The sequence below is a fragment of the Syngnathus leptorhynchus genome, chromosome 7 (assembly GCF_054491065.1).
Source record: "Syngnathus leptorhynchus isolate UIUO chromosome 7, UIUO_Slep, whole genome shotgun sequence".
Lineage (NCBI taxonomy): Eukaryota > Metazoa > Chordata > Actinopteri > Syngnathiformes > Syngnathidae > Syngnathus > Syngnathus leptorhynchus.
Genome location: NC_141201.1, coordinates 13,311,025 through 13,329,053, shown reverse-complemented (window position 1 = coordinate 13,329,053; position 18,029 = coordinate 13,311,025). Strand labels below are relative to the sequence as shown.

At 41.4% G+C, this 18,029-nt stretch overlaps 1 protein-coding gene across 3 annotated transcripts in view; it reads right to left on the bottom strand.

Annotated features, from left to right (window-relative positions):
* phf12b (PHD finger protein 12b) overlaps positions 1-18,029 on the bottom strand; it is a 49,018-nt gene that overhangs the window by 14,710 nt on the left and 16,279 nt on the right. For all 3 annotated transcript variants that reach the window (XM_085917032.1, XM_085917033.1, XM_085917031.1), the window contains one exon: positions 14,266-14,953. In XM_085917032.1, the coding sequence (XP_085773158.1) occupies positions 14,266-14,953 (688 nt within the window). The remainder of the gene's footprint in view (positions 1-14,265; positions 14,954-18,029) is intronic.

The window sequence follows — 18,029 nt, the reverse complement described above, 5'->3', positions numbered from 1 at the left end:
GTTTTCCTGCTGTGTTTATTCAACTGAAATGTAATTAAATTAATCATTAATAGGTCAAATCCTGTATGTAATTTATGTAACACTCCATCCATCTGTTCTTGACTCGGCCCCTCTGTCAAATTTTAGAACTCATTGTGGCCCTCGAGTCAAAAAGTTTGCCCACCCCTGGGCTAAACAATACGGTATGCTAACGTGACATATACACAAACGAGGAGCTGAGAACAGGCCAGACGTAACAGTAATTATTCAAGTAAGCATTACATAAATAACACGTTTATCAAACCATGTGTCACTCCAATTCATTAAATCCATCGATCGTGCTTTATGTAAACAATGCCGCGTATTCGCCGCATATGCTAACGTCGGACCCATTGTAAGTTGTATTTCTAATTATTCCACAGACCCATATAACGATATATAAAGTATATTTCAAATAACTATCATACTAAAACAATATTATCAAACCATCTGTTTCACTCCAAATCATTAAATCCATTGATCAAATTCTTCTCCTTTATGTCAACACCGCACAGATCTAGTATATAACTATATTGGAGCGTTAAAGTACCAGGAAAGACGTGGGTTTGGTAAACGGCTCTTTATTTAACAAAACAAGAGTTCAAGTATGACCGGGCGTGCGTAAAAGCCATGTCCGAGACCCATCCACCGTCCCTGGACAGCCACCCGGCCGAGCGCCGGCCCCCGACTTCCATCCACGGAGGTGAAAGAGAGCTCCCGTCGAGAAGGACCGGGCGTGCGTAAAAGCCATAATAATTTTTCAAACCTTCTGTGTCACTCCAAATCATTAAATCCTTCAAACTCTTCGTCCTCCGTGTCATTTACAAACAAAGCCGCTAATGATGCCGGTAGTAGCCCTTCCTCATCTTCGTCATCCCGTGATCGAATCCTTTGTCTTTTATGTAAACAACCGCCGCGTGGCACGGGTGACATCACTTGCCGTTCAAATGAGAGTAATCCCTTGCTACATCGCGGTTCGTTTATCGCTGTTTCACTACATCGCGGATTTTTGAATTTTTAAAAAAAAAAATCACATATAAGTCGCTCCTGAGTATGTCGCCCGCCCCACCCAAACTATGACAAAAACCGCGACTTATAGTCTGAAAATTACGGTAATTTACAGCATTCTGACTGACCTTCCAAGTGTCACAAAATATTGGTGTATGACTATGTAATGACAGAATAGCTATTTAAAGATTCGATGTTTGTCTTTCACTTAAAAAAAACAATAACTCTACCATATTCCATTTTCTTTGTACATAGGTTGGTTTTGCTTAAAGCACCAATTTTAGACCATAACAAACAGCAGAAAACAAGCCATTTGTGAAAAGAAGCATTTTAGGGACATCTATGCAAATGCTTTTTGATTTGGTGATGCCCAATATGAACTGTGCTTTAGTTCTATAAAATAACAACAACAAGAGTAAAAATGTGCTTTTCGTGGCTAAATATTTTTTTAGAGAAAAAAAATCACCAGTGTGAGAATTTGAAAAACTTTACAAATTATTGGGCGCTTTTCTTTTTATCTGTCGAAAAATGCTCCGCCACAGTAGTCCTTGCTCGGGTGGAGAGATGGCGCCTTTTCATAAAACGCAAGCACCAAGATGGTCCTCCTTGAAAGTGTTCGATCTTCATCACTTGTGATATAGTCATTGCCCTCAGTCGAATGGAGAATGTAGAGACACTATTCCCGGCTGTTCTTTGTTTGATAATCCATTGTTCAAGTCTGTTCAAGTTTGTTCAAATTGAATTCAAAATAAAACTTCTAATTTGGGGAATTATGGCACGAAAGTTGCCCACACGCCAGGAGAAGGCAGGGAGTGCCCACACAATTGCAGTGCGTACACCTGTACCTTTTTTTATAAAAAAATGTTATAATTATAAGAGTTCTAAAATCATGCACTGCTCAAAAAAGATTAAAGGAACAGTTTTTTTTTTTTTATCAGGGTATGGCATGAATTCAATTACAGTTTACGGTTAATTAATTAAGGTTTTGGTCAGGCACGTGGCAGAGGGGGTTGTTAATCACTTTCAGCTGCATTGGTGTTGATGGAATTAACAACAGGTACACTAGAGGGGCAACAACGAGATGGTCCCCAAAACAGGACTGGTTTTGCAGATGGAGGCCATTTCAAGCTCCTCCCTCTTGATCTTGTGTTTTTCCACAAGTGTTGGCTTTAGCAAGAGTCATCGCGACTGGAAGCATGAGGCATGTTCTTAACCCTCCTGAAGTTGTGCAGGTTGTCCAACTCCTCCAGGATGACACATCCATGCGTGCTGCTGCAAGAAGATTTGATGTGTCTCCCAGTACAATCTCCAGAGCATGGAGGAGATTCCAGGAGACAGGCAGTTACTCTAGGAGAGCTGCACAGGGCCGTAGATGGTCCTCATCCCATCAGCAGGACCAATATCCGCTGCTTTGTGCAAGGAGGAACAGGTTGAGCACTGTCCAAGCCCTACAGAATGGCCTTCAGCAGGGTACTGGTGTGAATGTTTTTGCCCAAACAGTCAGAAACAGACTTCACGAGGGTGCCCTATGCTCACTACTCAGCACCATGGAGCTCGATTGGCATTTGCCATAGAACACCAGAATTGGCAAGTCCGCCACTGGCGCCCTGTGCTTTTCACAGATGAAAGCAGGTTTACCCTGAACACCTGTGATAGACGTGAAAGTGTTTGGAGAAGCCAAGGAGAGCGCTATGCTGCCTGCAACATCTTTCAGCATGACCGGTTCGGTGGTGGGTCAGTGATAGTCTGGGGAGGCATTTCCATGGAGGGACAAACAGACCTCTACAGGCTAGAGAACGGCAGTCTGACTGCCATTAGGTATCGGGATGAAATCCTTGCACCCATGGTCAGACCCTACGCTGGTGCAGTAGGTCCTGGGTTCCTCCTGATCCACGACATTCCCGGCCTCATGTGGCAAGAGTATGAAGACAGTATCTGGAGGATAAAGGAATTGACACAATTGAATGGCCCTCACGATCACCTGATCTAAACCCGATAGAACACCTTTGGGACAATGTTTCGATCCATCAGACGCCGCCAGGTTGGCCGTTAGACTTTGCAGGAGCTCACTGATGCCCTTAGACAGATCTGGGAGGACATCCCACAAGACACCATCCGTCGTCTCATTAGGAGCATGCCACGACGTTGTCAAGCATGCATACAAGCATGTGGGGGCTACACAAGATATCGAAAAGAGTTTTGAATTGCAGGAATTGAATTTAGGCAAAATGGACGAGCCTGCCACAATTTTTTCACATTGATTTTTGGGGTGTCTAGATACTGAGCCCTCTGTAGGCTGAAAACTTTTATTTCCATCAAAAGATGTGGCATCTTTTTGTTCCTGAGACATTAAACTGTCCATATCAGTATAGATATCTAACTTTTTTTTCACCATTGAAATCTAATGCGTTTTCAAAGTGTTTCTTGAATTTTTTAAGATTTTTTTTTTTTTATAACAAAAGCGTTCTAAAAACATATTTACAGTATATACACTTGTACCTTGTTATAAAAAACGTTACAATAATAAAAGCTTTTCTAAAAACATATTTACAGTATGTGTTAAGAATTCTCCATGTTATTCAGTCGTGCTTTGATTTGAGGTAGGGTGCTTTATTTTGAAATGCGTTTTCAGGCGATACCACTTCCTGTTTCACGTTCGTGTACATAAATGTTAAGTGGTACAGCAGTCATTGACGATGTAAGTGGGTCTCCTAACAAGAGAAATGAACGATCACATATGTCTAACCTTTAGGACAATGTAGTATTGCTCCAAATGTTGGTTTACATTCCTTTTGAGGTCGGTTTTCGAGTGTTAGCATGATCGCAAATTAGCATCTTTCCGCTAACTCGTTAGCCTTCCCAGTACTTCTTGTTAACATGTTACATATTATTTATATCTTCAATATTTATACAAAATTTTCTGTATGTTATTTATACTATTAATGTATTATTTACATGTTTGAAGCAATTATTTTATGCTCTAATAATAAAATATGCACTTAAATGGTTTCATATATCGTAATTTTCGGACTATAAGTCGCGTTATTTTTCATAGTTTGGATGGGGGCGCGACTTATGCTCAGGAGCGACTTGTGTGATTTTTTTTCACAAATTTTCAAAATTCAAAAATCCGCGATGTAGTGAAACTGCGATAAACGTACCGCGATGTAGCAAGGGATTACTCTCATTTAAACTGCAAGTGACGTCACCGGCACCGCACGGCGGTTGTTTACATAAAGGAAAAAGGATTCGATCATGGGATGACGAAGATGCCGAAGGGCCCCACGTTTGAAGGATTTAATGATTTGGAGTGACACAAGGTTTGAAAAACGTATTTATGTTAGTTATTTGATATATTTTATTTTGTGTAGCAACTTGTATATGTTTTTATCGTGACAGTTCAGTAGTTGTTGGCTCGTTGAACTCTTGTTTTGTTAAATCAAGAGCCGTTTACCAAACCCACATCTTTCCTTGTCAATGCTACAATATAGTTATATGCTAGATCCGTGCGGCGCGTGCTTGTTGTTGACATAAAGGATGAGGATTTTGATCGATGGATTTAATGATTTGGAGTGACACAGATGGTTTGATAATATTGTTGTTGTATGATAGTTATTTGCTATATATATATATATATATATATATATATATATATATATATATATATATATATATATATATATATATATATATATTCAATCTAACTAGTCGACTTGATAGGGTACATGTCTTGCTAGAGAATGCCTGCCTCATGCTCAATGTAAAGAAAACAGTGTTCATGTTGTTCAGCAAAAGACCAACGACCATTGAGAGGCCTGGTGTTTTCTCAAAGGGAGTAGAATTACAATGTGTTTCACACTTCAAGTATCTCGGTGTGATCTTGGACTCCAATCTAACCTCCAAGAAACACATCAAAAAAGTAAAGTGCTTAAATCAGAAATGGGCAAACTATGGCCCGCGGGTCGGATACGGCCTGTTGGGCTTTTTCATCTGGCCCGCCGAACTTTTTCCAAATTATAGTAAAAACCTCATTCATTTCCCTTTCACCTGCAATCCATCGTTTCCCCGTTAGACGGTGCACTCGTTACAATGACAGTGTTGGAGTGTAACATTACAGCTGCCATTTCCCCCCTCCAGTAATAATGAGCAGACCAAAGAAGAAAAGTGGACGCTGAGTGCTGGGTTTTTCAAAAGGAGTGGACAACTAAATATATATTTTTTTACTCATGTCCAATGAACGGCTGTATGTCTGATATGCCAAGAAACGGTTGCAGTTTTGAAAGAGTACAATCTTAGCCATTACTTTGCCTCAAAGCATGCTAACTACGCGAGCAAGCAATCAACACAAGAACGGGCGGCTACTGCTCAGAGGTTGGCAGCTAATTTACAGACTCTGCAGAATTATTTTCACCGACAAATTGCGATTCAAGAGTCAAGTACCAAGGCAAGTTTTTTGCTGGCATTCAAGTTAGCAAAGGCTAGCAAGCCTTTGTCCGAAAGCGAGTTTTTGAAAGAATGCATGGTAGAGACAGCAGATCTTCTGTGTACGGAAAGCAAAGGCAAGTTTGAAAAAAATCAGCTTATCACGCAGGACAGTGACTCGCCGTGTGGAACTGATTGACGAAGGTATCGTCAGAGAATTAAATAAAAAGGTGGAGTCCTTTCATTTATATTCACTAGTATTGGATGAAAGCAACGACATGAAAGACACTGCCCAGCTCCTAATTTTTATCCGAGATATTAATGACAGTTTTGAAATAACGGAGGAGCTTTTGAGCATGGAATAGCTGAAAGGGAAAACGCGAGGAGCGGATTTATATGAACAGGTGTCTGCTGTCATCGAGAGAATGAAGCTGCCTTGGAATAAACTTGCCTGTGTCACTACGGATGGATCATCAAATTTAACCGGAAAAAACGTCGGACTGCTGAAGAGAATCCAGGATAAAGTGAAAGAAGAAAACGCTGACCAGGATGTTATTTTTCTTCACGGAAAAATACCCATCAAATTAACAAGAATCTCTGTGTAAGTCTGTATTGCAGCTTAATCATGTTGTGGATCCAGTTATAAAACTTGTTAACTTCATACGAGCAAGGGGACTTAATCACCGTCAGTTCATTGCATTCCTAGAGGGAACCGATGCGGATCACCAGGACTTACTTTACCACTCTCGTGTCCGCTGGTTAGGTTTGGGGAAAGTGTGCCAACGAGTATGGGAGCTCAAAGAGGAGATTGGTTCGTTTTTGGAGCTAATAGGGAAATCCACCAAATTCCCTGAGCTGAGTGATGAGGACTGGCTTTGTGACTTTGCGTTTGCTGTGGATATATTGTCACACATGAATGAGCTGAATGTTAAGGTGTAGGGGAAAGATCAGTTTGTGCATGACATGTACACAAATGCGAGAGCCTTCAAATCCAAGCTGATTTTGTTCTCCAGGCAATTGTCAAACAAATCTTTTGCTCATTTTCCCACACTGGCCATGCAGAAGGCCGTCCCAAATGTGAAGAAATACTGAAAATCACTGGATGACATGTACAGAGAATTCTACCGTTGGTTCACTGATTTTGAAAAAATTGAAGTCACTTCAGCTGGTGACCTGTCCCGTGACAAGACCCCGAAACAGCACCGCATGAGCTACAATTGGAGCTGATCGATCTTCAGTCTGACTCCGTCTCAAAAGAGACGTTCAGATCTCTTAAATTGAATGACTTTTACGCTTCACTTAAAGAAGACACATTTCCAAACCTCCGGAGGACGGCACGGAAGATGCTGGCATTGTTTGGCTCAGACTTTCATCATAATGAACATTAACAAAGCCCATTACAGATCTCAGTTAAGTGACCAACACCTCAGAGAGAAAAACAACACTGTTCCCATTGCGCATTTACGCACAGCTGCGGTACAGTAGTTTAATTAACACGCTGCACATTGCTCTCAATTTAAAGACCTCTTTTTAACGTTGGGTAATATATTCTGAATGTTGAAAGTGATTCCATTGATCTTTTTCCAGTAAATGTTGATTTCCTTAAATGCGCACCTTCAATTGTGTCTGTTTTTTACACATTTCAATCCCCAGGTTTAATCAATTACATTGCGTGTTCAAATGCTCCTTGCCCGGCCCCTCTTTCAAATTTTTTAACCCAATTTGGGCCGCGAGTAGAAAGGTTTAATGGTCTGGCTCCTCCTCTTATGGAATTCATCCATAAAAAAGACTGTGAACCCAGTACCAGGTCAACATTCAATGTGAAATTGAATATAGAAGAACTACTTTTGGTAAGAGCGTACTCTCCATATATGGCTGTCAATACTGGAATCTACTCCCTGCCTCAATGAGAGAGATCCCCTCTTTTGACGCTTTTAGAAGGCAACTGAAGCAGTGGCTAAAAAGCTCACAAACTTGTAATCACCTTTAGTAAATAGTCTGCTGGGACGGTTAGAATAGATTTTTCCACAGTGCGGATATAACCTTTTATGCTATGTTTTTATTTTTATCTCCCTGTAATGTACTAGTATGTCTGTCTGTCTGCCCTGTCAGGCTGAGTTAATGTAATGTGCTAGTTTGTCTATCTGTCTGTCTGCCCTGCCCTGAGGACAACGGATGAAATTTAGCTCTGGCTAATTCCGACTGGTTTTACACTGGGATATTTGTATATATGCCTATATCTTGAGTTTTCATCAAACTGGTGCTTTTCTGTCTAAATAATTAAATAATGGTTTTTTTTTGTTTTTTTTTAAAGTCAAGATCCCTTTCTTCTCCAGACTTCGCAACTTGGATCTCCCAGTTCAAAAGAAGCCTCGAGGGTGCATGGGAGTTCGCCCAACCAGTCCACATGTGTTTTGTGGACTTGGAGAAAGCGTTCGACCGTGTCCCTCGGGAGGTTCTGTGGAGGGTGCTTTGGGAGTACGGGGTGCCGAGCCAGCTGATAAGGGCTGTTCGGTCCCCCTGTATCACCGATGCCACAGTTTGGTCCGCATTTCTGGCAGTAAGTCGGATTCGTTTCCAGTGAGGGTTGGACTCCGCCAAGGCTGCCCTTTGTCACCGATTCTGTTCATAATTTTTATGGACGAAATTTGTAGGCGCAGCCGAGGCGTTGAGGGGGTCCGGTTTGGGGACCTCAGCATCGCGTCACTGCTTTTTGCAGATGACGTGGTGCTGTTGGCTTCTTCAGTCCGTGATCTCCAGCTCTCACTGGAGCGGTTCGCAGCTTAGTGTGATCTCAGGCCATGGTAAAGGGGTTGATCAGAAACCAACTGGTGGGGACAAGGACTGGGCAGGTGAACTCAATCTGTTCTTCAACAGATTCGATTGCCTCTCCCCCGCCCCTTCACCTTTCCCGGCCTGTTCTTCAGGTGAGGAGTCACCTCGGAAAGATCAAGGCAGGGAAGGCCCCGGACCCAGACGGCATCTGTCCGAGACTGCTCATGGACTGTGTGGATCAGGTGAGTGGTGTGGTCATATACCTGTTCGACCTGACCCTGAACAAAGTTCCAGCCCTGTGGTCCCCGTACCGAATGTGGTGCGCCCCAAGGAGCCTAACAACTTCAGACCTATTGTTTGACTTCCCACCTGATGAAGACTATGGAGAGGATCATCCTGGGTCACCTGCGTTCACTGGTGGGAGTGCAGCTGGACCCCCTGCAGTTTGCTTACCGGCCGGGTGTTGGGGTGGACGATGCAGTGATTTATTTACTGCACCAGATCACTGTTTCACCTGGAGGACATTGAGAGCACTGGGAGGATCATGTTCTTCAATTTCTCCTGCGCTTTTAACACCGTGCAGCCGTCATTACTCAGGGTGAAGATGGAGAACGCGGGAGTGGACCAACGCCTGGCTGCATGGACTACAGACTTCCTCACCAACAGGCCACAGTACGTGAGATTACATTGCTGTGAGTCTGATGTGGTGCGCTGCAGCACAGGTGTCTCCCAGGGTACGGTGCTTTCTCCTTTCCTTTTCACCCTGTACACTTTGGACTTCGCTCACGACACCACACACTGCCACATCCAGACGTTCTCCCACTACATGGCCATTGTTGGATATGTTTCTGAGGGGAATGACCTGGAATACAGGACGGTCATCAAGGACTTTTTCAGCTGGTGTGAGCTCAACCAGCTTCAGCTGAACACCAGCAAGACGAAGGAGATGATTGTAAGCTTCGGGAGGACAGCACCCCACTTCACTCCGATAATCATCCAGGGATCGGACATTGAGGTAGTGGAGAACTACAAATTCCTGGGTGTTCACCTTAACAACAAACTGGACTGAACTGATTACACTCACGCCCTGTACAAGAAAGGCCAGAGTCGCCTCCACCTGCTGAGGAGACTGAGGTCCTTCGGTGTGTGCGGGGCTCTCCTCAGGACATTCTATGACTCTGTGGTGGTCTCAGCCATCCTCTACGCTGTGGTCTGCTGGAGTGGGGGCAGTACTGATCGGGATGGGGGAGACTAAATAAGATGGTCAGGAGAGCGAGCTCTGTCCTGGGCTATCCCCTGGACTCCATAGAGGTTGTGGGTGAGAGGAGGACGTTAATTAAACTGAAATCCATCAGGGACAACACCTCTCGCCCCCTCCATGACATTGTGCGGTCCCTGAGCAGCTCCTTCAGCAGCAGACTATTACACCCACGGTGTAGGAAGGAGAGATTCCGCAGGTCCTTCATTCCCACTGCTGTCTGACTCTACAACATGTGCGGCACCTGATCATGTGTTTCGTCTCTACCGCTACTAGTGGCGCTTGTCTTCATCTGTTATTTATCCATTTTTACAAAAAAAAATTACATTTGGCACATGTCTCTATTCTTGCGCTCTTGTATCCTGCTGTAACAAGTAAATTTCCCTGCTGTGAGATAAAGTTCTATCATCATCATCGTGAGGTCAGGTTAGGAACGTTCTCGTTCTGACCCTGTTAATCCGTAAGGAGACCAATCCTAACATTACACGCCAAAACAGTCCAACCAATTGTGATCTTGTGGGTGGTAAAAGGATTATCATCATCATCATCACAATGTGATATTTTCTGGTATTCTGGAGTCATTGACCAAGGAGTCCGAAAACCTGGTTAAGAATTTCATGGTCAACCTGCTTAAACTCACAGGAGAAACTGTGGACAATGTTAGCTTTCGCCGTGTGCATCGTTTAGGACATAAACCTGTAAAACCCATCCGACCCAGACCCATCACAGCAAAATTCGACAACAAGCCAAACAACTGCAAAGAACCCACTCAACGACCAATTTCCACAAGAAATCAACCAAAGATGCAGACAGCTTTTCCCAATTCGAAAGCAAATGATGACCCAAGGTAAGAAAGCAGGACCGTTTTCCGGAGTACAAATCGCTCCGGAGTATAAGTTGCACCAGCCATAAAATACATAATAAAGAAGAACAAGACATATACAAGTCGCATTGGAGCACAAGTCGCATTTTTTGGGGGAAATATATTTGATAAAATCCAACATCAAGAACAGACATGTTGAAAGGCAATTTAAAATAAAATTGGAATAGGCAACAACAGGCTGAAGGTACAGTATGCTAACGTTAGAAAAACACAAACAAGGAGCTGAGAACATGCCTGATGTAACAAATTAAGAGTTATTCAAATAACTATAGCACAGTGTTTCTTAACCTTGTTGGAGGTACCGAACCCCACCAGTTTAATATGCGCATTCACCGAACCCCTCTTTCGCAAAAAAAAAATAAAAAATTCAAATTCAAGACATGGATGTTGATACTGGTGCACAAAATGAGCCGTGCATGATCATCACCTTGTTCAAACACACACTTGCAAATCACAAATCAGGTGTGTCCGGACCTTTGCAGTGGAGGCTCTGCCGAACCCCTGAGACCGACTCACTGAACTCATAGGGTTCGATCGAACCCATCGAAATAACATGCTAACAAGTTTAAATAATCATCCGCATCACTCCAAATCATTAAATCCAACGAAATCTTCATCCTCAGTGTCACTTATACACAACTCCGCTAACCTCGGAAGTAGAAGATGCAGGCAGTGCTTCCTCTTTTCCGGTGCTTACGTCAGACTCATAATCAGTTGTGGTTCCAATTATTCCACAGGCTTAGAGCGCCATCATGCGGTTTAATGTGAAAATAACATGTAAAATGATATAATGTGTTAAGAATTTCACACATAAGTCACTTCTGAGTATGTCATACCACTTGCCAAACTATGAAGAAAACTGTGACTTATAGTCCAGAAAATACAGTAATCACAATGGACAAATTATATATTGATGGGAAATTATTTAGAGACAAAGACATTACCCCTTGGCTTACTGATATCCTAGCTTTACACACGTCTTTCAGCACCTCTTTCACAACACTGTACATACAATGCAGTTAAGTAAGTTGTTTGCTTCACGATATTACTGTTGCCTGTCTCGCTGTCTTTGTTCCTGTTGTGTTCATCTTTGTCCATTGTCATGTCTTTTATTGTACTGTATTGTTGCACACACTCAACACAAACACCCATAAACACAAACACTGCCACAGAAACAACAACAAGAAGCCCTAAAAGTTACATATTATCCAGCTCAAATTGGTAACCTGGAATGTTTGTGGGACAGAAAATGAAGGTTCTGAACTATATCAATAAACTACAGGCTGATGTTTGACTATTACAAAAGACAAATTTTTCACGGGCAAAAAAAGATGGTTTAAAAACAAATGAATTTACTTATTCCTTTTCTCCATCTTATAACTTTAAGCAAAGAGGTGTATGCATCCTGATTAATAAAAGGGTACAGTTTGTTCTCAATACAACAATTTCAGACCCTGAAGTATGTTAGGGTTTATAAACTATCTTGATCGGATGATTATGTTGGGATGTAGACTAGAATGATGAACTTTGGTTGAACCTTTTACCTTTCCTTGACCCTGAAAAGTTTAACCATTCAGTTGTTGAGACTTTTCAAATGGTGTGGAAACATCCTTGTTTAGATGCTCCACTAGGTTTTATTTCCACGACCTCGTAAAACAATAAACTGGGACCCTCTGCACTGATTGACCAGTTGCTGAGGTGACCACCACACAGGCCAGATGTCACCCCCGCCATTTTTCGCAAGTCATTAATCTTAATTAAAAAAAAAAAAAAACACAATTCTAAATACCGTAATTTTTGGACTACAAGTCACGTTTTTTTTCTTAGTTTGGGTGTGTGTGTGTGGGGGGGGGGGGGGCGAGTTTAACTGAAGAGCGACTTGTATGTGAATTTTTTTCACAAATTTTCAAAATTCAAAAATTAGCGATGTAGTGAAACCGCGCAAGGGATTACTGTCATTTGAACTGCAAGTGACGTCACCCGTGCTGGGCGGCGGTTGTTTCCATAAAAGACAAAGGATTCGATGACGGGATGACGAAGGGCCCCACGTACTACCGGCATCATTAGCGGCTTTGTTTGTAAGTGACACGGAGGACGAAGAGTTTGAAGGATTTAATAATTTGGAGTGACACAGAAGGTTTGAAAAACTATTATGGATTTTACGCACGCCCAGTCCTTCTCGACGGGAGCTCTCTTTTACCACTGTGGATGGAAGTCGGGGGCCGGGGCTCGGCCGGGTGGCTGTCCGGGGACAGAGGATGGGGCTCGGACATGGCTTTTACGCACGCCCGGTCCTATTTATGGAGCTCTCTTCCACCTCCGTGGCTGGAAGTTCAGTAGTTGTTGGCTCGTTGAACTCTTGTTTTGTGAAATAAAGAGCCGTTTACCAAACCCACGACTTTCCTGGTACTTTGTTAACGCTACAATATAGTTATAGTTGTTGACATAAAGAACGAGGAATTTGATCGATGGATTTAATGATTTGGAGTGACACAGATGGTTTGATAATATTGTTTTAATATGATAGTTATTTGAAATAGACTTTATATATTGTTATATGGGTCTGTGGAAAAATTAGAAATGCAACTTACAACGGGTCCGACGTTAGCATATCCGGCGCATACGCGGCATTGTTTACATAAAGCATGATCGATGGATTTAATGAATTGGAGTGACACAGATGATTTGATAAATGTGTTATTTATGTAATACTTACTTGAATAACTAAATTAAATAAATAAATAAATTTGCCCCAGAAGTGCGACTTATACTCCGGTGCGACTTATATATGTTTTTTTTTTTTCACTTTATTGTGCATTTTATGGCTGGTGAGATACTCCGGAGCGACTTATAGTCCAAAGATTACGGTACTTAGTTCATTAATTACATTTACTTAGTGGTGTAAATATAAATGATTTTTAAGTGTAAAATATTACGCAGATTAAAACGAGTGGAGCATGGTTTATGTTTTTAGAGTGTCCATTTTCTTTTTTGCGGGTGGTTCTGAACGCATCTCTTGCGGAAAACTGTGTAATTTTTAGGGTCCTGCCTTTATTTGATATTGTGTGTATTCTGTGTCTGTGTGCATTGTTGAAATATCACTGCTAAGTAAATATTAAAAAAACCCTAGGTGCAGTCTCACTGTATATTTACCTGACAGAGAAAAATAGACAAAAATAGGTGCAGTCTCACTGTATATTTACCTGACAGAGAAAAATAGACAAAAATAGGTGCAGTCTCACTGTATATTTACCTGACAGAGAAAAATAGACAAAAATAGGCAATCTCAATTTTTTCAAGAAATACACTTCTATTGGTTGGCAGATTTTTGAATGGGATGCGTTTGAAAATTTTGATGCAACTAACTTTACCTGCCAAGAAAAAAAGGGCACATTAGGGCGACCTGTGTAAAAATCTAGTCCTGAATTTAGCTCTGTATATGTATTATGGTGAAATTATTGTACAGTTTGGATAATAAGTTAACATCCCTTGGCACAATTTGTAATCAGAGTAGCAGAAACGAATTACACTCAATCTACAGGTGTGCAAACCTATAGCCATTTTTACCTATGTGTGTCAATGTGTCTATTATCAGGCCAAACATTTAAGGCTAATGTTTTGATCAGCGCCATCAAGTGATTTCAGTTCCTCTAATAATTCAAAGTGTAGTCACAATTATCTCGTAAGATCAGTTGACCACTAATGTCTTAAAAAGCTCAGTCATATTTACTACAAATTTGTTAAATATTCCTTAAATTCTGTCTGGGTATATAAATTTATGAGCAGATCTATTATACATGCATTTGCTTTTACAGTCATAACTAACAGCCCTGTCAGGAAGACCATACAACAACATGGCACATGACAAAAAGAAGTGTGAAAACCTTGTCATAGTGTTTACCTGGATTTGATGATAGCGATTCAGCGTTGTTTGGACGTTGCTCTTGGCTGGTAATGGCGTCAGAGGGTTTAATGTTGTTGCTCTTACACTCAATCTGGAGCTCTGCCTGGGGCCTATGATTCTGTGTGTTGCTTAGAGAGCACATAATTGTGGATACAGGGTGATGTTTTGGACTGCAAGCTTCTGTAGAGCTCTCAGGCTCCTTTTTCAGTGTTTCGGTTCCTATGTGGTTCACCAGGTCACAGGCAGCTGATTCAAAGGTGTCTGTGCAGAGCTTTAGTCTGTGCTGTGGGACTTCCTGTACGCAATACTGGGATTCACTGTTATAGTCTAATGGTCCATTTGCTATGGAAGGGTGACACTCCTCTGGTAGAGGTCCATTATGTTTACTATAGCTCTGGCAGGGTGGCATGTTGCATTTAGAACCAACTTGCTGTGATAATGTGTCCCGTGTTGGAGAGGACCTATCTGGGTCATCAGATGTACTGCAAGGTTTAGAGTACGGGCCAGGAGAAGAAGTCCTCTGTAAAGAAGGTTTTCTTCTCACGTCCTCTGGCACTGTACAAGATTTACACACATCTTTATCTTCGGAATCCAACTGTGCGGATGGTGGCTTGCATGAAGTATTCTGCTTGGTGGACAAGTGTCGCATGATGCTGCACTGGAGCGCGATGACATTCTGAAGCCACTGTTTGAAACATCAAGACAAAATGTTTAATTAAAATAGTCAATTCTATGTATCATGGTATATTTATCTATGAAAGGGCTGCTTATATATATGCATTTTCAGGCCTTATATTGAGACAGATTCACGCCCAATTTGCATAACATTATCCTAGGGGACGATACAATACAATAGTTTGGTTTCTGGAGTGCCTACCTACCCCCTCAAGTGTGAATTATATAATCTTTTGTGAGATGCCAATTCTGGAAATGAGTCTGTATTTGACACCTAATAATACACAATGCCGCCCCTGCACAGAGTTTCTCCTCCCAAAACTTGGCTGCTAGGCCGGGCAAAGATCTGAAACATTCAGACAACAGAAGAACTACACTGTATGGAAAAAGTGCAAAATCGATGTGCAAAAGTTTTGTTCACGCTGTCTTTATGGGTGGTCACGTGCAACAAAAAAAAAAAAAACCAGCCACTCAACAACTCTACCCCTTGTTGTAATGATAATGCAAAGTTATTCTAGGGATTGGCCCTGCAATAGAGTGAGGTTGCTCATTCACATGAGAATAGACTCAATAGGCTCAAGGACTTTCAAATAAAGGGGTACGGCATGAAACTCATATCAACTCAATTAAAAAAATTGTATGGAACAACAAAACCTCAGCCACTTATGAGTGACACAAACAAGATATTTCTGTTCTTCTGAACTTTTTTTTGTAAATTTGTTCGATCTAAACCAAAAAAAAATTGTATCAAACAACCAAACCTCAGTCACTTATGAGTGACACAGACAAGATATTTCTGTTCTTCTGAACATTTTTCTTGAGAAAATTTGTTAGAGCTAAACCAAAAACAAATTACGGTATTTTCCGCACCATAAAGCTCACTTAAAAGCCTTTAATTTTCTCCAAAAACGAAGGTGCGCCTTTTAATAAGGTGCGCCTTGTGTGTGGACTGAATTCCAAAATCTGTAAAGTTTTGTGTGGCTTCTGTAATATACAGACGTAATATGTAGACCTGATGAACCACTCAGAGGACATTACGTTTTATGCAGACCGGGGCAAAAAAAACAGAGGACTGTACGTAACGCGTAGAGTATGTACCTCCGCCGCCATTGATAAACAAATATTAGCTTTTGTGCAAATCTGTAAAGTTGTTTTGTGTGGCTTCCGCCGCACAGAGCTGTAATATTAAGTTAAACTCCCAATGATCATTGTCACACATTGTGGTGAAATTTGTCCTCTGCATTTTACCCATTCCCATGTAATTTTGATCCATCCCCTGGGGGAGAGGGGAGCAGCAGCGGTGCCGTGCTCGGGAATCATTTGGTGATCCAACTCCCCAATTCCAACCCTTAATGATGAGTGCCAAGCAGGGAGGCATAGTCTTTGGTATGACCCGGTCGGGGTTTGAACCCACAACCTTCCAATCTCAGGGCGGACACTCTACCACTAGGCCACTGAGCTGATATATACGCAAGTCATAATATGTAGACCCGATGAACCAATCAGAGGACATTACGGTTTATGTAGATCGAAGCATTAAACCAGAGGACTGTACATAACACGTAACGTACGTACCTCTGCCATTGATAAATAAATACTATTGTTTGTGCAATGAAAACAGCATTAGGACCTTCTAAAATGGCATGGACAAAGAGACATGCTTGCAAAGCAATTAGAGCATACAATTACAGATAAGAGATACAATTAGAGCTTTCTGGAAAGCCAGGATCATTGCAGAAGAGCAACGTGACAACGACGAGACAATGACAAGAGGGAACATGGCATGTTTAATGGCAAACTTGCCAAAATGTTTAATTTGGGTACAGAAAATGAGAATTTTGATGGATTTGCGTATTAATATTGATTAACAATGTGAGTACAATACAGTACATGATTAAATAGTAGAATAAAGTACAACGGAACTGACTGCCTTGCTCCTATGACTTTTTTTTTATCGTAAGTCATGGCATGCATGCGCCCTATAATGCGGTGCGTCCTGTGTGGACTAAGTACAGAAAACCCCCCAGAATCAAGTCTGCCCCTTTAAACCAGACGTGCCTTATGGTGCGAAAAATACGGTATGAAGGCGCACCTTATTAAAAGGCACACCTTTGTTTTTTGAGAGAATTAAAAAGAAAATTAAAGGCTTTTAAGTGAACCTTAGGGTGCGGAAAATACGGTGTATAATATATATATATATATATATATATATATATATATATATATATATATATTTATTTTTAAAGTCAATTAAAATGATTTTTTTTTAGATATATATTTTTAAAAAATCAATCATTTTGATTTCATCTTATTTTCGGGGTATGGCTTGGTGGTAAAGGTGGTCAAAGCATCCTTGACCAAGATACTGAACCCCCAGTTGCTCCTGATGCTGCATTCTATGCATTCTATTCTATCATCAGCAGGTGAATGAGGAAGTGTTTTAGAGGGCCTTAATGGGTGGAAAAGCGATATGCAAGTGAAAGACCATTTACCATTTCCTTACTGTACTTTCTAGAGTATAAGCCATTAAATTTATCCCATGGTATGAACTCTGCGGCTTTTAAAAGGGGAAGTCAACCTGATAATTTGCTTTTTAATAATTTGTTTGATATGCAACACCAATGGTTTAAGCAAGATATTCTGATTAATATAGGGTGTGTGAAATATGAATTAATAGTGAAATCTACCCATTTTGATCCATCTTGGGGGTGTGGAGGACATTTTGCCATTTGCTGCCGACTAAAAATTACATCACATTGATCAGGGTTCAGGTAACACCAATCACCCCTCAGCTCCTAAACTTCACATGACAAAACTCAAAACAGGTGATGTGATGCCATGGGTGTTGCAAGAAATGTAACAATAAACCGATTAAGCAGGTCAATTGCCAGAAGTGAATCTGCACACACTTGTGTAATTCCATCTGCATCAAAGTACAGTGATGCATTAGTAGCAAAACTACTTCAGTGGAACACCCAAGTCAACCGCCTCGATCATCGACATACAGTGACCCTCGTTTTTCGCAGGGGTTATGTTCCATAAAGAACCCGTGATAGGCGAAATCCGTGAAGTAGTAACCTTTATTT